Raw genomic sequence first — 22514 nt, 5'->3', positions numbered from 1 at the left:
TTACCTTCAGTGTTCACTGAGCATTGAAAATTCATGGGCCATGTTTCTGCTATGGCGTTTTCAAACTGTCACTTCGCGGAGATGCTGAGCCCAGGGACGTGACTTCAGTTGGAAACAGTCATCAAAGGACTATTTTTAGAACCATTGATCAACATGAACAGATCTATTTAAAGATCTTCCTTTCATCCCTCTGCATTTGTCTCGGGTCAAAGGTTATCACTACGATACTCACATCTTCGTCTCCTGAAATATGGCAGGAAGCTGTCTTAAATAAGGCTATAAATAACTGAAAAGGTGCAGAGGTCGGAAAGAACAAAGGATAGAACCTACGACTGAAAGATTCAGCGGTTCCTTCATTGGCTCGGCTCGTTCTCACATGAGCTCTAAACACTGTCAGTAAGTTCTTCAGCAAAGCAGTTACACATCAGCTGAGCTCGGCAGCTGAGTAGATACCCACATGTGAGGTCACAAGAAGCTCTTGCATTTGCTCAAGTTTCGAGCCTGTCCTGCCCCGTCCCCCTTCCTCCCTCCAAAACATGTCTGATGCATGTCAAGTGGCCGGATCCAGGTCAAAGGACTCAGGACTTGTTCACGTATGGATTCTCCAAGAGCATAGCATAAAGTGCCACATATCGAGGACCGGTGAGCAGCATCAACCTTTTAGTTTTGGATTTATAGCTGCACCACAATAAGTTCTGGCCACTTCCTTTGTCAGATTTGTTTTTCGCATTTTTTTCAGGGAGGATCTTGTTTTTGGTGATCCATTTTTTTAGGGGATTATTTTGTGGACGAAGGACAGGACCTATTAGGTTAGATTAGATTATTCATTGATGATTTATTTTTCCTAGGACTTTGGTTTCAAGCGTTTGTGACGTGTAACATTTGCGCGTGAATGTGTATTTTTTTGTCGAATTTCTTCATTCATAAATTGGTTCTTATTTATATGAATGATGCGATGTGTGCGGATGTTCGATAACTCACGTGTTTTCGTCTTTATTTGGTTGAAAAACACCTGATTTTATTGACAGATCTGGTTAAATGAATAATGCTGTGCTCTACAGTAACTGTTTTCACTGCTGTGATGTGGCTGCAGCACAGCTGTCTGCATGAGGAGGACTGTGTGGAGGAAAGACACTGTTTTTTTCTCAAGTGACTGAAGATCACCAGAGGATTCATGGATCATTTCTGATGTCTGGATCTGAACTTCACTGATAGAAACCTTCTCCATCCTCAGTCATCTCTCTCACTGTGTTCACGGTGTTGTGAGAGCAGCGTGGATCAGTCAAGACGCTCCGTATTACGCAGCTTGTTTCCACTGTTTCCTTGTCAAACCAACATGACAAGACTCTTCCATGTTTAGTTTTGGCTGTGAAACGTCACGTTCTCTTCCAGCCGTGGCTGAGCTCCGTCACCAGACCACGACTCGTAGTGTTAAAAAGTGACAGAGAAATAAGGAGGTCAAGCCCATGGTGGTGAACAGGTTGTCGCGTGGCTCTTGACAACTTCCTTGAGACATGCACAAACCAGCTATTTTGTGCAGAGAGCGCCCCCAGCTGAGGAGGGAAAGGGAACCCGCAGGGTGAAAAGGCCCTAACGGTCCTTCAAGCCCTTTCCGGGACTTTAAGGGGGCTGTCGAACTTCCTGGGACTTCTAGTGTTAAAGTACCTAAACTTCTAGCCACGCTCAGCAAGAGTTGCCACCAACCACGCCACGCTCAGTGGCTTCTGCATAACATTGGAAAAAAAGTCTGGGACATGAAAGAGTTGCTCCTGTGCACAAGAGAGGCAGTGGTTCAGGACGTCTCTCTGTTCAACCACAATCCTTCACCCGGACTTGAAGGGAGCTTCTACAGTTAAAAATGAGCCTCTGCGCCGTCTTCCTTCCTCCGTGTGGAGGTGGATCCTAACAACTCTCATCAATAAACTCAGCTACGGTGACTTCCCATGATGCTCTGCGGCCCAGTCGACCAGCTACAGTCATTGATCGCTACTCACAGATGTTTACAGGCAAACCAGCCTCAGAGACTGAGCCTCGTCACATCATCCCACCAGTGAAATTACACGAGGTTTGTGGACATCAAAGCAGAATCCACAGCCTCCGTCAAGCCTCATACATCACACATTTGGATATTTCATGCTGAGATATTCATGTTCACTCAAATATATCACGTGCCTTCACCCACCATCACTTTTTCCTTACAATGTTGTTGAAATCCAGTCCTAACTTTTGGACTCGTTTTGCTCAGAGACGGACAGCAAAACAACGTCTATGACTGAAGAGCGCCGGTTCTTTGACTATTGAGAAAGAGAATGGCTGCGGCATCACTGAATCACGCTGCAAGTGTGATTAAGAGCGACATTTCCTGGTGTGCGGTTAATAGAAGTCGCGGGGAGGAGGATGGAGGAGCGCCAACAGGCCACCTGAGTCACATCAGAGGGGACGGTGTTGGGTCACCACGGGGGGCCACATCTGACATGATGAAGTGGCAGCGCGGCGCGGACAGATGTGCTGTCCACCGCATCAGAGGAGAGACAGCGTCAGTCATTACATTTCACCTTGTCAGCCAAGGATTTTGTCCTTGTCAGGCGACGCCAGAAGACAATCGCGCCCCCGATAAATGGCCCACATACCCAGAAGGCGATTGTATATAGGTCATACGTTCACGCTATTAAAAACTTGAGACACTCACTGGAGTGGATGCATATGTAGCCGAGGAGGAGGAGGCTGAGAGGGAGGCGGACATCTGTTCGCCCAGCGCTCTCTGTAGCACCGCTATGGCCGCTCGACTTTCCAGGCGCTCCACTTACAACGCTCGTGCTTTTGAATCCAACTACTCCCCTCATTCAAAGCGTGAACCACTATTGTGGAATTTCTGCTTCCGTCTTGAAGAAATGAATAATAATAAGTGAAGTCCCAACACCATAGTGCAAGTGTTCCGCAGTCAAGACACATTTGTAAGAGCTATTTTACCATCACAGAAAGACCACTATGTTGTGTAGTGAAACTCTTCACGTGCCCCGGGTCTCCGTGTGTCCTGGAGCAGAGCTTCTAGCCACGCTCAGCAAGAGTTGCCACCAACCACACCAAGTTCAGTGGCTTCTACATAACGTTGGAAAATAAAGTTTGGGACATGGAAGAGTTGCTCCTGCGCACAAGAGAGGCAGTGGTTCAGGACGTCTCTCTGTTGAACCACAATCCTTCACCAACGCACCTTGTACTTCTCTCAATAGCGGCTGCAGCAGCTTCAGCTACGCAGCTTCAGTAAACAAACTCTGAGACTCATCACAGTCTCATGACGTCTAATAACCTTCTATACAATGGAGAAGCTGTATGTGGAACCTGATGCAGTGTGTGTTCCTGGCTCTGAGCCCATGTCTGCGGTGGTCACATGACTCACCTGATATCAGCTGTGTGGTGGAACTGGCCACCACCATGATCTGCAGATGTGTCTTCACCTTCCTTCACTCAGGTGGTTTGGATCCTTGGTTCTCACAAGGAGACCTGACTTGTTGCTTTCAGGAGACGACATTAGCTCCACGTTTGCAACCGTTAGCATGGTTGCTAAGCTAGTCGAGGCTCACGACAGCTATCAAAAGCACGACTCTGTACTTCAGATACTCCACATCTATTGTCCTTGTGATACACAGACAAAACAATCTCAGGAATATTTAATTTTGTCCAGAAACCTGTCGAACGTAGCGTGTTGAGGATGGTGACAGCTCCATGACGGTGAGGGCGTTGAACCATGTGTGGCTGACTCTGGAGCTCTGCAGTGAAACTAGTGCATCAGTCAGCACCATCACTGTCTCCACAGCTCAATAGAACAGTGTGAAGCGGCTCCTTGCTACCTGTCAGCTGCCACTGCTCTTCCTCTACGCTCAGAGGAACCAGAAGCACTGAAGAGCTCACGGCGCCACCCCTGGTCACGGAGGGGAGCTACTCATTGCGCTGTACAGAATGTATCTAATAGGCATAAGATCATCTGTGATGTGACCAGTTGGGAACTAGACTGACCTCCTCCAGGCGTGAGAAGAAAAGGAAAGTGGCTCAGCCCAAACACACAGAGCATTCAGCCACAGTGTTGACCATTGTGTTTAGACACACGTGAAGAAATATCAAAGAGAAATAGAGCAGAGTTTTGTGGCACCACAAGAGGCTGCGGAGAAGAGAAGCAGCAGGGCATCATGGGACCAGCGCTATTAAGAGAGCTTGAATAAGACGCTCAGCTGGCACCAAGAACCTGTGACATCATGCTCTATTTCTGTCTTTCAAGTGGAGCATTCAGAAGCTAAAAGGTATCCATTAAGGGGCACCAGCTGCACCGGAGTCAGAACGCCAGACCATTAGCTGCTGAAGATCTACCTCTCGTTATCGCACCATCTCCAGAAGAGCGCGAAAAAAGCATGGCATTTCTTCTCATCTCCTTCTATATGACTTTTGGATTTCCAGTCAGGCTCCGCAGGAGCAGATGTCAAACTGCTGGCTCAGGCCAAACATCACTGACAAGTCTCTCTTCTTGAAGATGAGCTCTGAGGATGAGGGTCATGACCTTACTGTACTTCAGTAGCTCTTCTGTCAGCGTTCCCCTCAGGGTTGCCACAGCAGGTCCTCCACCTCCTTAAGGAGCCCCCTCCTTAGCTCCACCAGTCCTCAATACATCCTCCTTTCACACATCCGCGACCCTCATTGGTTGTCTCCTCCTCACCTGATCCATCCAACATTGGTCCAACACTAGCAGAGCTACTCACTTCTACTGACATTGTGATTATACACCCAACATAACTGTCGTACATGTGTTGTTACCTTAAGGCAGTGTTTTTCAACCAGTGTGAGAGAGTGTCAGGTGAGTCATGGGAAATGACCCAGTTCCACCTCATGTGTGGATGATGTGGATGAACAATTAGAACCTGGTGACCATCCACCAACCTGAGCAGATCACATGGATTCACTCACAGTCTTTCTATACACTATAGATCTATGCTGATACGCTGACTCGTCCTTCAGCGCTGCTCTTCCTCCCTCACACTCACAGTGAAGAAGTCGGTGAAATGCTCAACCTCCAGCTGTGTCTAAACCTGATGCTCCTCTCACGTGACCACACACCTTCACCACAGAACCATGGAGTGTTGCTTGTGGGACCCGCGACGCCAAAGACTGTCTGCACCGCTGAGCTAACAGAGCTAGCAGCTAACATGACGTCTCACTTCAAAACTTTATTGACACTTGTAGACTGGCAAAGTGTAGGTTTAACAATTGGCTAAAAACAAAATGTAGAACCAAATAAATGTGCTCTACAATGTGAAGAGAGAAAGACTTGTAGTTATTCAAAATCTGTTATTTACAGTTATTTAAAATTGATAAATAAATCCTGATATATTTTGCCATATTGCCCGGCACTTTGTGGAGACACATTTAAACAAATACATTTTTTCCAATTTGTTTCTGCGAATAAATGTTTAGAAAAAAAAACACTCTTTTGAGTTTATGAAGTTAAAAAAGAATATATGGCTTATGGTCAGCCTAAATTTTGGGTTTACAGGGTGTGTTGACACATGATCTGTTCGATTCAAATGAGTGCACGCAGACGGACAATGAATAATCCAAGACGTGCACGACACAAGTCGAATTATGCAGGACCAGGTCAGTCATTTCAATGAGGATCTGATGGGGGATCCGATGCTGTCAGGTAGCACAGAAAGCACTGCACCCTCAGACAGTCCAGTCCAGCAGAGTGTGACCAGTCCAGGTGCGAACCAGGAACACCACTGAGAAAATGGATCACCTGCTCCTTGACCCCCAACACTCCCTGGAAATGTCACTGGAATCTTGCATGTCCATTGTTTGCAAACAGATAAACAGCAGCATCCATCAGCACCCCAGCGGTAGGCGGACGAACACACAACAAGCTTTACAGGGATCAAACTTCAAGTCGTTCTATTGGTTAAATCAAGCGACAAGCCGTTATATATATGTGTTGTTTGAATGAATGAATGTTGTGGTTGTGACAGTTCAGAAAACCATCACAGCTGATACAACTGCTTATCTGGCATCAGTAAATGAAAAAAGCTGGAGGCACAAGGCTGTGCACAGCATGGCTCGTAGTAAGAGGAAAGAATCATTATAGACGTGCTTTTATTATTATCATTATTATCATTATAATGAATCAGGGTCAGCCAAGAAAACTATTGCCCAGGGGACACTGCATCTCATAGTGTTACCGTGGCAACAGTTACTGAGGTCATGTCTGTTAGCGTTTGTTATTTGACTCAGAGGCTTGTTTACTTGTTGTTTATTCAGTTATTTTGGTACAAATCGATGTTTACAGCTTTGTTTTTTACAAAGCAAGTTGTCAGTCGTTGACATGGTGTGTCAGGAGGGGACGGGGTTAGTGGTTAGGGGCGGGGTTTTGGACGCCCTGTTTCAAAACCCCAGCTAAAAGGCTGGCTGTCGCTGCTTGAAATAAAGACAAGAACTTATAACCCAACAGTGGCAACTTTTTCAACCCTCTCCAACAACCTGAAATCCATCCATCAAGTGGCAAATATCTAAAGACAGAAAATAAAAAAGGCAATGTTTGTGCCATCCCAACACTAGCCCCAACCTCTGTCACGGGGAAGTCATAATGTGAGGGCAGTTCTGCCCAAACGCCAGCCAAGACTCCCAGGAGTGAGACTGTCTTGCTACTGTAACAGAGAAAAGAACAAACCGAGAGATTTGGAGCAACGTTTAACACACCTCTGTACTAGGGAAGTGAGGGTGGTTTCCATGACTAGATTTGAGCATCTGGAGAGCTGAAATCTCCCACTGCTCCTTACTCCTCCACTTGCATCACATTTCTTGCCTCCTCCTCTAATTTCCCAAGTCGCTGATCCACAGTCACAAGTCACTCTGACCCACTCCGGCATTAACGCGGGTGTGTGGCCCAGCTGGAGCCACATGCTGAATGTCACACTCTCTCCTTCAACACTAACCCCCAGCAAGCATCAACAGAGTGACTCACACCTGGAGCAGGTCTCCTGTGAGTCACCCGTCACCGAGTCAACAGCAACAGAACCAAGTCCAAGCATCCTCCTCGCCAGCCCAACACCCAGCCTGCAGTTCCAGTGAAGTGGAGCACAAACAATGACAGTAATCATGGGAAATCATGTGCTGCTGAGAGGAGACGACCAGCTGACTGCTGAAGCCTGGAGGCTGCGGCCCAGCTCCAGTCAGCGGTGGGAGGGGATCACACAAGAGCAGGATTCACCTCGGAGCCAGCGGTCCACACATGACGAGAGGAGAGACGGACACGCGCAGGAGCCTCTGGGTCTGATGCTTCGTTCCTACAGGCTGGCTTCACTGCAGAACTGCACACAGTTGAAGAAGACACCAAGAGTAGCCGTCCAGACTTGATCTACCCTTGGAAATGTCAGTCGTGGAGAGTCCGGTGTCTCACGACTGCTTGCCTGTGCTGTACCAGTGAAGAATCAACAGATGGAGACTTAAGTCCATCAACAACGTGCGGAGCAAAAGCCATGTTCATGAATGAAGACTGCTCCATGAGCCAGCAATCATTCCATAGTAGGAGTGTGCTGTGTGTGTCTGATCAATTCAAATGGTACATCAAACAACATTTCTGAGCAGCAACACTAGCACTTGTTCTGAGCGCCGTCCAGTGTGAAGTGCCCGCCGATGACCGGGTGAGAAGCGAGTGACGTCCCTGAGAATTGGGACAGCACTTCATGACGTCACGCTTCACTTATGTCACGTGTCATTGGCTGCGCTGGTGTGTTTTGTTTACTGTATCTCGAGTGTTGGAGACGTTTCGCCAGCTCCAGCATTTCTGCAACCTCTCGCATCGGCGCTGATCATCTAACTTCCTTTGGAGGAGAGATGGGCGGAGCCGAAGCCAGCTTCATTTTCTGTCGACGTTAGCGCTAGCCAACTGTTGCTTAAGAAGTTACAACATACTCAGTAATGTTGTGTTGTTAATGTTGTCGGACATGGTCGACACTTCACCCAGAAGACCCAGAAGAGTCGTCCTCGTGACTCAAATGTCCTGTTGTCCATTGTTTTTAAGTCACGTTATTCACTTCACACGTCGGTGACCAGGGAATCTACCCACATTTCATCTTCCCACTTGGTTTCAAGTCAGCTCCGGAGTCTCGGTTTGAAGGGATCATTTCAAGTCTGAGGTCTGAGGAGTATTGGGACTCACTCACACGCTACACGATGGACCCAGTGTGAGGTCCAAAACGGAGTGGACAGACCCGAAGAGTCTCTGCAGGGAAAGTTGAGGATTATTCTTGCTACACAAACCATGTACTCCCTGCTTAAAAAAATGTTTTTTCAAGTTGCTACGGTAGAGATCTGTACACAGAACTGCTGTAGATCCCGGACTGAGATTTGAATGGATCACAGCCAAATCAGGCAGAATCTAGATTTTTTTTTTCGTGTCATTGACGAAGGAGCTCATTTGAAGAGGTCTCACCCCTCCACTTGGTCCTGGGTCGAGCCCTCGCTCTCCTCCCAGCTGGACGTGTCTGGAACACCTCCAAAGGGAGGCATCCAGAGGGCATCCTGATGAGATGCCCGAACCACCTCAGCTAACTCCTCTCAATGTGGAGAAGCAGCGGCTCTACTCCGAGCCTCTCCCGAGTGAGAGAACTTCTCACCCTATCTCTAAGGGAGACGCCTGCCACCCTTCGGAGAAAACCCATTTCAGCCGCTTGTATCCGGGACCTTGCTCTCTCGGTCATGACCCAAAGCTCATGACCGTAGTTGAGGGTCGGGACAGAGATTGACCGGTATATAGAGAGCGTTGCCTTCTGGCTCAGCTCTCTCTTATGGACAACAGTGCGGCAAAGGGATTGCAATACCACCCCTGCTGCCCCAATTCGCCAAGCAATCTCCAAATCCCTGATCCCCTCACATGAGAACAACACCCCCGAGATACCTAAACTTCTCCACTTGAGGCAAGATCTCAGTCCCGACCTGGAGAGAGCCATGGCCTCAGACCTAGAGGTACTGATCCTCATCCAGGCCGCTTCACACTCAGACGCGACCAGCGTGAGCTGTAGGTCACGCGATGATGAAGCCATCAGAACCAAATCATCTGCAAAGAGCAGAGACTGGATCTTCAGGCCACCAAACCGCAAACCCTCCTCACCAGAGCTGCGCCTCGAAATCCTGTCCATGTAGACCAAGAACAGGACTGGGGACAAAGCACAACCCTGACGGAGACCAACCCTCACTGGGAATACATCGGACTTGCATCCAAGTATACGAACACAACTCCCGCTACAGAGATTGAACAGCCCTCAGTAGAGAACCCTTCACCCCATACTCCCGAAGCACCTCCCACGACCCCTGGGCACCCGGTCATACGCCTTCTCCAAGTCTACAATGCACATGTAGACAGGTTGGTCATACTCCCAGGAACCCTCGAGAACAGTCGCAAGAGGAAAGTGTTGGTCCGTAGTTCCACAGCCAGGAGTCTTCTGAAGGACCTGTTATTGACTTGCTGTTATTGACTTGCAGAGGCCTTGAGTTTAGTCTTGTTTAACAGTGGCTTTAACTGTGGCAAAGAGTGGTGTAGCAGCGAGTCGCCACAACATCGTGAAATAAACATACTGTGACGGCAACTGCAGCTGCTTCATGACCCTGGTGTCACATGTGAAAACTTCTCATCTGGCCAATCGTCTCTCACTCACCACCACCACAAAGGCACTTGAACAGAGCAGGGACTCGGAACTGTAGTGTGATGGATCAATTATCGCAGTCGCGATGGAGCTCTGGGCTTTTTCTGAGCGACTGAAGGACAGTGTCTACGTGTGATGGGGGCTTTCACCATTTACACAGTGAGCAACACATTTCTTCCAACAGAAGCCTGGATGTTTCATTGCTTCACTGCAACGGATTGAAAAAACCCCATCACATGAGGTCGACGTGGCTAAATGTTTAGAAAGGCTCTGCTCATGCTTCCGGGTCTCTAAAGACAGGGTTCACATGAGCTCTCTTGTCTGAGTACGGTCGGCTGAGTTCAGCATCCCAAACAAGCCGACTGTCTTTCAAACTTAGGTGCTGAGCAGGAGCAACCCATCCTCCCTCCCATGGCGTCATATATTCACGGTGCTTTTGCGTCCTATACTGACGAAAAAAGCAGCCTTCAGTGTCGCATGTTGACACATTGGCAGCACGACAGGTGAAAAAAAGACGTAGGTTGGAGTTAGGGTGAGCCATGGGGTGGCGCTCCATTCAGTCTACGTTCAATAACGTGTCAGATTGCGATTTAAAGCCCATCAAACGGCCATGCAATTCAGTCACGTGACTTTTCGTACCATCACTAAGGAGGAGAGTCAAGGAAGGGGTTCTAAATAACAACTGACATCCAGTCTCCTTCAGTGAAGAGAGTCGCAGTGTGCTTCTCGCTCTGTGACGTGCAATTCTCACTGTGCCTGGAGTTACATAGAAGTACAATGTTTTATTCTCTCTCCCTGCGTGTGATGCGCTATTTGCCCATGATGGTCCATGCATCTCCGCGCAACCCACGCCGTCCCACCACGAACGCGACGGAAGGAAACCGTTCTTTCTGTCCATTGAAACACCTATGTGTAACAATTTATGTTACCTTTTTCCTCAGTTTCGGACGCAAAAATCCACTTTCCCAACAACAATATATGACGCCGTGGGAGTGAGGACGGACGTTTGCAGCTGACCGTGAAGAGAGTCCAGCTGAAAGCCTGACGCTCTGACTCAGCTCTTGAACAGGGAACTGCCGACATGATGAGCGATCAAAAACGTTCGGGATACGGGATCGGATCGGTCCCATTTAGAACGAAATGGTTCCTGCAAATCCTTCCAAGAGCTGAAAAGGTTCCTACAGAGTGAGAGCAACTGATCAAGCAAGAACATCATCAACTGAAGCACATGACTCTCTCAGGTCAAGACTCCATTGCCGATAATGGAAATACTGCACTTGTGTTCACTTGAGAGTTTGGCTGTTCGATTCAAATCAGACAACAAGTCAAGGATGAACGGTGCCTTTGAAGTGTCATCTAAACATAAGCAGAGGAGCGGCAGACAAGGGAGGTGAATCGGGGACAGGCTCGGTTTGGTTTGCCGTGGGTGCAGCGTTGGCTGGGAGCAGGACATGTCAGTCAGAGCTGCGAGTGTCACAGCGAGTGTCAAAGCTGTGACCTGTGATGGACAGGGGGGGAGGGGGGAGGGAGGGATGGAGCGGCAGAAGCTGACAGAAAAAACAGCCAGTGACAGCAGAATCACAGGCAGAGAGGTGGTGGCAAAGTGAGACCGAGGAAAGTTTGCGGTGGGCCAGAGCCTAATCCTGCCGGCGCTCCCGGCATCAGCAGCAGAGGAGGGATATCAGCGCAGACACACTGGCAGCCAGGCTATCTCCGAAATGAGGCCACTTCTGCGGGACAAGAAGAGGCTCCGCTGCTCCGCCGCCACCTCCTCTGCTATCACACAAACACAGGGGCCTGGAAGCCATGGAGTGGCCTGCTTCACAGTCCCAGCGCGGGATTAGCCTAGCGCTGCTTCGCAAGGCTGTGTCTTTCTGCCTCGACGGCATTCCATCGTGACTAAAGACCACCTCTTGTTGTGACGGAAACACAAGCAACAACTACATAGAGGAGTGTTGGGTCGTTTTTAAGCTTGAAAAAAACAACACCTATGCAGTAACATCTGATGGACGGATTAATGACCACTGTCTATCTATTTATACAATTTATTATTTATATTATTCAGCGTTATCTATGTATTATCTATTATTATCTTTTTTATCTTTATCTCTATTATCTTATCTATACTTACATTTTAGTCATTTTGTCATGATATATCTTTATATATTATGGGTATTTATTCATTTCTCTCGTGTTGTTTGACAGCTTGTGACCTCACTTCTTTATGATGTTTGTTTGATGTTTGTTGTGTATCTTTAATGTCTTCCATATGTGTCATTGCCTTTTTTGTCATTGGCTGCAATGATGTTTTCTGTGAATAACACAGCAAAAAGCGTCATATTCGTGTCCACCTCCATGATGTGTTATCCACCTGAAGGCGTCGCGGCTCTTGTGTAAGCAGTGGCGGTGAGCACCGCTAGTTTGTACGTGGTGGAAACCCTGGATTAGTGGGATTATTTTGGTGTTACATTCCTATTGTATCCTGTCGTCGAGCTATCCGATCACTGCCCGTTCATGTCACGGGTGAAACACGTGACTGCAAGGCCATTGGCTGAGAGTGAAGCCATGAGCATCGTGGGAACTCAGAAAGTAGTGGCTCGCGGCTAACACTTGGGAGCATGAAACTCAGGAAGGAAAGTAGCTTTTGTGATGCCAAACCAGTCGGTTTGAAAATGAAGTAGGAATAGAATTGAATTCAAAATTAAACCAGACACAGGGGTGAATCAAAATCGCAATTTTTTTTTTTAGCGCTTTATGGTGCAGGCCTAATGTGAGCACGATACTACGCTGCAACAGGAATTTAGAACAACAACGGTTGTGTATACAACAGGTCCAGACCTGAACTGACACCTCTCGACTTGGTAAACTTATGAGGCCCACTACTCCAGACTGGAAACAATTACTCCAAGTCATGACTGACAAACGTACGACTCGCACAACACTGCCAAGAGGCATCGCTGAGGAAGGTGGCAGTTTGAAATGGCTTCACCGAAGACTGTTGACACTGAACGTTACACCAACATATACCAATATACACCAATACAAATGACACAGCGCAAACCCCGCCTCTTCCCACTCCCCGATCACCTGCCCTCCACACTAACACAGTGCCACCTTGAAGAGAACACGAAAGACGAACATTGGCATCGAAAAAAAAAAAGCTTGGAAAAAAGAATATGGGAATTGGAATATTGGTTGAAACATTTTGTATTGAAAGGAAACGAGAATGGTATTAAGAATAAGAATATATTTCTATATTTTTTTTTTCAATGCCTACATTCTTTTTTTCCAATGCAGATATTCTGCTTTTCAGCCAATATTCTTTCTTTCAATGCGTAAATTCTTTTTTCAACCAATTCTCTTTTCAATGCCTACATTCTCTTTTCAACGCCGATATTCTGTTTTTCAGCCAATATTTATTTTTCAATGCCAAATTAAGCTGTCTCTGTTCTAGCCCCGTATGCATCCACATCTTCTGCATGGGTCAACTCCACAGACCGAAGTCCTGCATCACCATATATACCATACCAATGTCTCCAAAGATATATTTTTTGAAATGCAAGGCAGCCGACTCACCTGTGGCAGTGCGGAGCTCAGCTGCCTCTGCAGAGAGTCCCGGTCGTAGATGACGTCCTGCAGGTGCTGCTGAGCCAGACCCAGGCTCTCCTGCGTCTCCCTCAGCGTATCCAGCAGTCGGTCCCTCTCGTCCAGCATGTTGACCATCAGCTGCTCAAAGTGAGAGTCCGGGTCGGAGTTGCTGCTCTGAGAACCCCGCTGACTCAGCGCCGTGTCTTCGCTGATGGTGGGCATCACCTCGCACATCATGGTGGCTCTGCTGGGAGAGAGGGATCCAAATGACCACTGATGGCAACGGACCGCCCTTTAATAACTGACACATGGCGTTGGTTCTAAATCTGCTGAGTCGGTGCTGATTCATAACTGACTGGTCGGTGTTGCTGGACTCAACACGTGGCTCTTGGTGAAACTCCACTCCCTGCTGCAGTCGTGAGGAGTCCTGCTACAGCGAGTGACTCAGAGCTGCGGAGACGTCCTCGTAAGCTCAGTGTTCTGCCCTACATTTCATGCTTGTCGGGCTTAATGGGCCGGGATCCACTCGCATCACACAGTGAATCTACTCCATAGTGACGCCATATTCCAGCCTCCCCTCGGGGACTCGCTGTGACCTGAGGAGCCCGGGTGACCGGCGTTGGGTCGCAGCAGAGACTGCACCATGAGGAGAGGGAATCTGACACAGCATGACAGAGCACGTTCACTTCAACTTTCCCAACCGACATGAAAGCCCCCTTTGATGGGCCTTAAAAGAAACCGTTTCTTCAGCTGTTTGGAAACGCTCCTGCAACCTGAACTGAACTCCCTTGCGCTGGATGCTGAGCCTGGTGAGGGGAAGGAGAAGGAGTCCACACTGGTGTCTCCTGGAGGTGGGACGACACGGGCAGCTCACGATATCTGGCCCACGAGAACCCGAATACCATGATACTCGATATCTGCGACACCTGATATATTGCAAGACATTCCATCAACAATGTCACACGATATATGTGAGTGAAACAGAAAAAAAATACCTTTAACCTTTCAATAAAAATGTAACCACTAGGTTACACTTTTACTCACAACGTACTTCAGTGGTTCCAGAGAACGGAAAAGTGGAAAGCGAGGCAGCTCCTGAAGTGCAGCTCACGCACACGGCGGCACCTTTCATTCACCAGGAACAGACTTTGTCTGACAGAATGCCTTGGAGGAATGTGGTAACCCTCAGGGCAGAAGCTCAATCGTTCCAGTCCCGGGGAAGCAGCGGTGCAGAGGACGACAGGGAAGAAAATCCAGCAACTCAAGTGGCTGTTTTGCATGGTGTGAGTGTCTGTTATTACTGCAGTTGAGAGACAACGGTGCTGAGAATTGTCTGAATTCAAAGAGGAGCTCATTGAGAAACTGGAGGGCATGTAGTGGGAGAACAGCTCTGAAGCAGCATCTTGTTGATGGTGATGTGGCACTAATTTCACTCTTTACTGGAGTGCTAGGCAACAAAGTTAGGAACCAGCAACACAGACATCAAAAGTAACATCAGGTTTCAAGGTTTTTTTATTCTACTCATTCTTCATTTTTTGATTCCAGAAGTTCGCTGTCAGAGATTGAACAAGAGGGACCTCTGGTCATGGCGCCACACCTGGTCAAGGAGGTGAGGTTGCATTACATGGCTGACGTTTGCCAAGACGGACCTCAGCAAACACAGTCAGCGGCTTCATCGAGGAAGCAGCTCCGTCTGACAGTCTCGCAGTGAAAAGTGTGTCTGGCCTCAGGACAGGTCCGTGTCACAGCAGCTGCTGGAAAGATCCTGGGATCTCCTGCATCAACTGCAGGCAAAGAGCCAGACGTCCAGCAGTTACAGCCTTGAACTCTGTCATTGAGACCAGTGTTGTTTCCGTCAACGATGATGAAAATATTTCATTAGCAGCCCTTTTTTTTCATGAGGATAACGTGACGACCACGAGCTAAACATGGCTCCTTATTGACGATAACATGACGGTTACTTCTGACAGTTTTAGTTGACAAGATGAGACGAAAATGTATCTGGATGGTCTGTGAACATGCGACGTTCTTGTGCGTATGATCCACAATATCTGTCAGACGAAGCTCCCGTGTTTGGACACGCCCACCACCCGCCAGGTGCGGCGCTCACTGACTCATGGACGATGGTGGCGGCGCCAGCTGGTGGTGGAACACGCTGCACTGATGTGAGGCGGAGCTGTGTTTACCATCACTCCGAAGCACAAAGCGATGGAGGAACAGGCCGGTGACACACGTGGCTACACACTAGCAAAGCTCCAGCGCCACCTGACGGTTTGTTCCTAGGTGAGTCCCAACAAGTGGCGTGAACACACCACGTGTTGATCCTCTCAGTGGAGCGTCAGTTGTGATCCAGACACGACGTTTCCCACAGAACTCTTGGTGCAAATGAGCTGCTGCTGCTGCTGCTGCTGGGCTTGAATGAGCTTGGTTGGCGCTGCTGAGCTCCAGCTTCAGTTAGCTTGGTTGTGCTAACCTCACTAGCTCATGTGTGTCACTGCAGCGAGTGATGTGGCGGCGACATGTTGTCAGCACCGACGGACTCAACAGTGGAGAGACATGAGAGTTTTGGCCAATGTTCAGTGTGTTGTGCGCCACCATGTGGTCAATAAGCAAATGATCAGACGTGTTGTTCAGGCCATTCTATTCTGAACATTGTTGTATTTGGGCAAAATGATGACACACATAAATGTGTGTGTGTGTTATCTCCATAATACTGCAGTGCACATGGGTGTATTTGAAAGATATTCATCATATACTTGATGCACCTACATTACTCTGTACACAGTGGTTAATACAGTGATCGTATCCCCTCTTTTAGTTCTTATTCTGATTCTTATTAGAATAATTTCTTCCTGGCTAAAATTGGAAAAAAAATGTTTTCGTTCCAAGAATTCATGACTAAAACCTGACTAAAACGAATAAGTATTTTCATCCAAAAGACTAGAACTACGACTAAAACAGCTGCCAAAGCAACAGTGATTTCGACCCGCGACCTCACGTGACCTCAGCTGTCCATACAACATGCAGGTTTCTCAGTAGACAGACAAGATAGCTACATGATTCAGCCTGTGAAATCCTGCAGCTAATCCGTTCATCTCTGCCGTCAGATTATTTTACGCTTGAAAACGCCTTATTAGCTGAGACTGACGCCAAGCTCTGCGACAACAGAATTTACATCCGGATTATACTCAGGCAGCTCACGCTCGGGATAAGAGACCGTCACCGAACAAGAGCCTATGTTTGGGACTGCAGGGTTTTTATGGGTTTCACCACCATCCACAATGTTCCCATGTCAGCGTCACCTCCATCCTGGTGTCCCTGCCACTAGTTGGGCTCCAGCATGGGCCCCATAGAGACGGCCACTCACCAACACACTCACATTTGGGCACAATTCAAGACACTTATTTTTGCTCTTTGAAGGCCAACCTCTCAACCAGTTTGAAGCACCGTGGGTTTTGGGCGACACTGGTTTCTACATCTGTGCAACTTAGAGAAGAGGCCTTTCAAGCCTTTAAATGGCTCAAGGAGGGGAGGAGGCAAAATCCCAGGGTCATCACGGTTTAAAAAGTGGGAATTTTCACAAAAAGAAAGTGGATGTATTGAGGACGAAGCCGTGAAGGAGGATATGAGGGAAAAAGCTAGGATTTTAAAACACGCCCCCCAGCTCATAACCCCGCCCCCAGCCCATTCCCCTCCAGACAAACCATGTCAGTGACTGACTTAACAACTCGCTTTGTAAAAAAGAAGCTGTAAACATCTATTTATACAAAAATAACTTTTTATAAATACATCTGAGAACGGTGAACAGAGATGAACTCAGTCGCTGTTGCCACAGAAACCTTACAGATGCAGGAGTCTCCTGGGCAGCTGTTTGACTCAGCTGGCCCTGATTCATTTAAAAAAACAAACAAACAAACATATTTTTATAATGATTGTTTCCCTTACTACATGTTAAGTGTCTACAGTTTTGATCATTTTCTTCTCAAGATGAGCAACAGTGGATCTGTTTTCTAAACTTTCACACATTTAAACATTCATTCATTCATTCAAACAGTTTTTTTTTTTTTTAATCCTTAGTTTGCTGGGATTCGGCAAGGGCTCCCCAGCGAACTTCGCTGCATGGCACTGCGTATCACGGGGAGGAGCTTTGTGCCAAGAAAAAAACGGCAAAATCCTCCTCCGATTAAAGAGCTATGAGTTAGTTTTGTAAATGATTGTTAAAAGTGTAGAACTTATCTGCGGTTTCCTCCTGTCACCAGCGTCAGACATCCCACCAATCACTCAAGCGCTTCGATGCCGCGAGTGTCGCCACTTGCCAGATGTGGATAACCGCCAGATTAAACAAACATGGCGGCCAAGCAACGGCTGCAAAAGGGTGGGGAATCTATGAATTTTGATCATATTGGAAACATCTTTTCATGGAGACCAGTGTGATGACACTGAGAGTCGGGTGTTATACAGGCTCTATTGATGGGACGTTTAGGGCGACCTGCTGAGGAGAACTGGCCGTCCAGTTTGTCATGTTGTGCAGTTCAGACGCCCCCCCTCACTAAAAGCCTGGAGTGAGCAGACTAACTGATGTAGAAGAAGGACATTTTGGCTGTTACAGTCTTTGCGCCCAGATATTCCCCTGTTACCTTTAGACCCATGACGTCCACGCGTCAAAGCCACGGTGAGACTTCTGAGAAAACAACCATCCCTCCATGAGAGCTGCTTCAATCCTCCGATACTGGCCATGAAAAATCCATAGACACGGTGGCAAAGTGCTTCCAACCTGAGATGGCACTGGCAAACATTCCAATGCTGGTACATTAAGCAGTGCATACAAAACACTCCAAGACTCCATCCTTTTGCAACGGGAGCTCTGCGGTCATCACGTTCCCTCTATTTGTCAGCAGAATATTTGCGTCTGCTCGATTGTGCCTGATCATTCTGGATGGACACGCATTCATCAGCCACAACGGGCAGAGGCAGGCGGCGGCGGCGGCGGGCTTCTGTTCCCTTCCTTCTGCTGGGATGCAGATGTTGTCTGGCTTGTCCCCGCAGGCTGTGACAACCACCATCCATCATCAGCAGGGAGACAATTTGACCCCCATTAACACAGAAGTTTTGTCGAAAGATGTTTGTAGAGGCCAAAGAGGCGCGAGGACTGGGGAGCGCAGCAGCAAAGTCGTGATATCATCATGTGTCAAGACTGAGTTTTTCAGAAGTCAGTGTTGGCTGTGAAGGAGCCAAATGCTCCACTGGTGAGGAAGGACTCGGTAAGACCTTGTTGGGACCCGTCACACATTGGTGAAGGCAATAGCTCAGTTAAGCTGCTGAGTCCCATCGCGCCATGTTCTCCCTGTTTACATGCAGAGCAATGAGTAGTTCCCCTCCGTGACCAGGGGTGGCGCCGTGAGCTCTTCAGTCCTTCTGGTTCCTCTGAGCGTAGAGGAAGAGCAGTGGCAGCTGACAGGTAGCAAGGAGCCGCTTCACGCTGTTCTATTGAGCTGTGGAGACAGTGATGGTGCTGACTGATGCACTAGTTTCACTGCAGAGCTCCAGAGTCAGCCACACATGGTTCAACGCCCTCACCGTCATGGAGCTGTCACCAGCCTCAACATGCTACGTTCGACAGGTTTGGAGATTAAACTCACACATTTCTGAATAAAATTAAATGTGTTTTCTTTGTATCACAAAGTGGGAGGATCAGAAGTACAGAGTCGCACTTTTGGTCACTGGCGTGAGCCTCGACTAGCTTAGCAACCATGCCAACATTGCTAACGTGGAGCTAATGTCGTCTCCTGAAAGCAACAAGTCAGGTCTCCTTGTGAGAACCAAGGATCCAAACCACCTGAGTGAAGGAAGGTGAAGACACATCTGCAGATCATGGTGGTGGCCAGTTCCACCACACAGCTGATATCAGGTGAGTCATGTGATGCTACATGCTAGCTTAGTCCAGCTACTGGCTACATGCTAGTTTAGTCCAGCTACTGGCTACATGCTAACTTTGTCCAGCTACTGGCTACATGCTAGCTTTGTCCAGCTACTGGCTACATGCTAGCTTAGCCCAGCTACTGGCTACATGCTAGCTTAGTCCAGCTATTATCCGGGTCGTGGAGTCCGACTAGGAGAAATTCCATCTTCTCTCCAGCAGTTGTACTAATAGAATAGTTCGGTTTTGTAGGCCGCCATGTCACTGCAGTCACTGTTTCCACAGGAACTGGAGCATGTGGAGGGATTTAGAAGTTTCAGGTCAGATAAGAAACAGTGGCGTCTGAGTGGAAGACTTTTATCAAGTCCATCACTTCGTAATGAACATGATGTAGGAATATAGTGACGCAAATTCTTGATAAGATTTCGATCCTTCACTCTAGCGCAGCAGCATAAGAGCGCACAAGGCCGATCTAGTCCCGGACACTTGTTGTATTGAAAGACAAATCAATGAGGAGTGCTGACTCAGCGTTTCCACCTTCAGAAACCTTCTGACGTGAACCCGAAGAACCGCACGCTGCAAATACGACAATGTCAAGTCAAGAGTTTTAAAGGACCCGTTTACTTCCTGTTTGAAGGAAGTAAAAGTGCAGTTTCAAGTATGCAACCACTGGAGTGGCGCTAAATGGACTTTCAGAATGCACTTAATGTGAAATCCTGTGGGACTGAACTAACTGGCACTGCGATGTGTTCTTGAAGAATTGTTGCGGGAATAAAGCACATTTGACTGATTTCACTATAACACTTCAATGTGTTCTCTCTCAATAATTCAGCCAGGTAAAGTGCTGATATTCAAACACTGAGTACAGTTCGTCTCAGATGTAACTCCCTCATGTCTTCAACGTGTCCTCAATTTGATCTCAAGAAAGTCAAGGTAACTGGGAATCTTTTGTTCTGGCTTGCGTTCAACCCCCCTGCTGCATCTCAGCAACTCCAACAGGAATAAACTGTCCCCGGTAAATGCCCCTTTTCCTGCAGTGGGAAGTTACGAAGCCAGCAATGAGCCGATGGCAGCAACACGACAAAGAGCTGCTTCAGATCTTCACGGTTTGCGTCAGACTCTGGTCATTCGGATGACTCACCCTGTGGGGGACGGTTTCTGACACCTTGTTCTGAAACTCTCTGTGGACACCTAAGCTACATGCAACATTAGTTCCAAGTCCCTTCAGGAGTCCTTCACACACTACGTCCCACCTCCATCATGAGCTCCTTCTGCACCATCATCGCAGCAAAGGTCCGTGCATGTTTGTGTACCTACACAATATAATGTCTTCAAATGGGGGTTTATTGTCTATTCATGAGAAGAATCCTGACCAGCATTCACCCCTTGATATCGGACTGAAGCTTGGAGGGTTTCTTTGCACCTTCGGTGGACCACACTCTGCTGCACTTCGAGATGCGAAGGACAATAAGAATAAAGCCTGAGAGACAATGTGACATCACACTGTGCCTCCTCTGCTTCATTTGTTCACCCCGTAACCTGAATCCTTCCGCTCCTGTGAGGTCTCCATCTAGGAACACGTCGAGATCATCAGTCATTCAAGGTTGCTGCACCACTGAAAGGCATCGTCATTCTGCAAACGCTCTGCAAGTCACATGTGTATCAAGTTGCCATGGAAACATGAGCACGCAAAGTCTATTCACAAAAACAGCGATCATCGGAAGGAAGAGTTATCTCACAACAGCACGTTAATAAATTGAGTTAATGATGATCACGGATGGATGGATAAATGGATGGAAGGACGGGTGGATGGACAGGTGTATAGATAGATAGATAGATAGATAGATAGATAGATAGATAGATAGACAGATAGATAGATGAGTGGATGGGTGGATGGACAGACAGACAGACAGATAGATAGATAGATAGATAGATAGATGGACGGGTGGATAGATAGATAGATAGATAGATAGATAGATGGACAGGTGGACAGGTGGACAGACAGACAGACAGACAGACAGACAGACAGACAGATAGATAGATGGACAGGTGGATGGACAGACAGACAGACAGACAGACAGACAGACAGACAGACAGATAGATAGATGATAGATAGATAGATAGATAGATAGATAGATAGATAGATAGATGGATGGGTGGATGGACGGACAGACAGACGGACGGACGGACGGACGGACGGACGGACAGACAGACAGACAGACAGGCAGGCAGACAGACAGACAGACAGACAGACAGACAGACAGACAGATAGATGGATGGGTGGATGGACAGGTGGATGGACAGACAGACAGACAGACAGATAGATAGATAGATGGATGGATGGATAGATAGATAGATAGATGGATGGGTGGATGGATAGACAGATAGATAGATGGATGGGTGGATGGACAGACAGACAGACAGATAGATAGATGGATAGATAGATGGACGGGTGGGTGGACAGACAGACAGACAGACAGATAGATAGATAGATGGATGGATGGATAGATAGATAGATAGATGGATGGGTGGATGGATAGACAGATAGATAGATGGATGGGTGGATGGACAGACAGACAGACAGATAGATAGATGGATAGATAGATGGACGGGTGGGTGGACAGACAGACAGACAGACAGACAGATAGATAGATGATAGATAGATGATAGATAGATGATAGATAGATGATAGATAGATGATAGATAGATGATAGATAGATGGACGGGTGGATAGACCTCACGTGAGCGGACAGTAAAAGAAACAGGACGCTGATGTTTAAACACTGGAAGAGACTAAGCTGCTTCACTGAGCTGAAATGGCTCCTCTTCTTCCAGATGTTCTGTCCTCCAGCTAAATATTGCCACATCACTGACAAAAAGACCAAATCAGCAAGTCGGAGTAAATTTTCTGGACGTCGTGCGATAATCTCATTAACAGGAACAATGGTTCGAACAGATAAGGCTCCCGCAAAAACACCAGCCAGAATCCCTACTATTCAGTGGGAGAACATCAAAAAGCCATGTCGGCGAGAGGGAGGGAGCGTGCGCGGCGCGGCGCGGCGGGCGCGAGGACGGAAGCTAACGCTGGGGCGTTGGAGATAAGCTGCGCCACTGTGTGCGTGTAGAGCTGAATTTAGACAAGGAAATACACATTAGAACAGCAGAGTGTCTGAGGAGCTCCGCATGCACCAGCACGACGTCTCCGATGAATCCAGTGCTGGAAGAGAAGGGGTCATGGAAAGGTCACTGACAAGGTCACATATCGGTAAGAAGAACCCGCAAGGATTTGCTGGGACACTTGCACTGACTGGGCCCACGATTCAAGCCAA

General features: G+C 47.8%; 1 protein-coding gene across 2 annotated transcripts in view; it reads right to left on the bottom strand.

Moving 5' to 3' along the window:
• Positions 1-22514, bottom strand: part of ppfia2 (PTPRF interacting protein alpha 2) — an 89847-nt gene that overhangs the window by 63640 nt on the left and 3693 nt on the right. For both annotated transcript variants that reach the window (XM_053862498.1, XM_053862497.1), the window contains exon 2: positions 13257-13512. In XM_053862498.1, the coding sequence (XP_053718473.1) occupies positions 13257-13505 (249 nt within the window). In that variant the 5' untranslated portion in view covers positions 13506-13512. The remainder of the gene's footprint in view (positions 1-13256; positions 13513-22514) is intronic.

The sequence above is a fragment of the Synchiropus splendidus genome, chromosome 4, assembly GCF_027744825.2.
Source record: "Synchiropus splendidus isolate RoL2022-P1 chromosome 4, RoL_Sspl_1.0, whole genome shotgun sequence".
Lineage (NCBI taxonomy): Eukaryota > Metazoa > Chordata > Actinopteri > Syngnathiformes > Callionymidae > Synchiropus > Synchiropus splendidus.
Note: the sequence above shows the minus strand (reverse complement) of the source record. Positions and strands in the feature narration are given on the sequence as shown.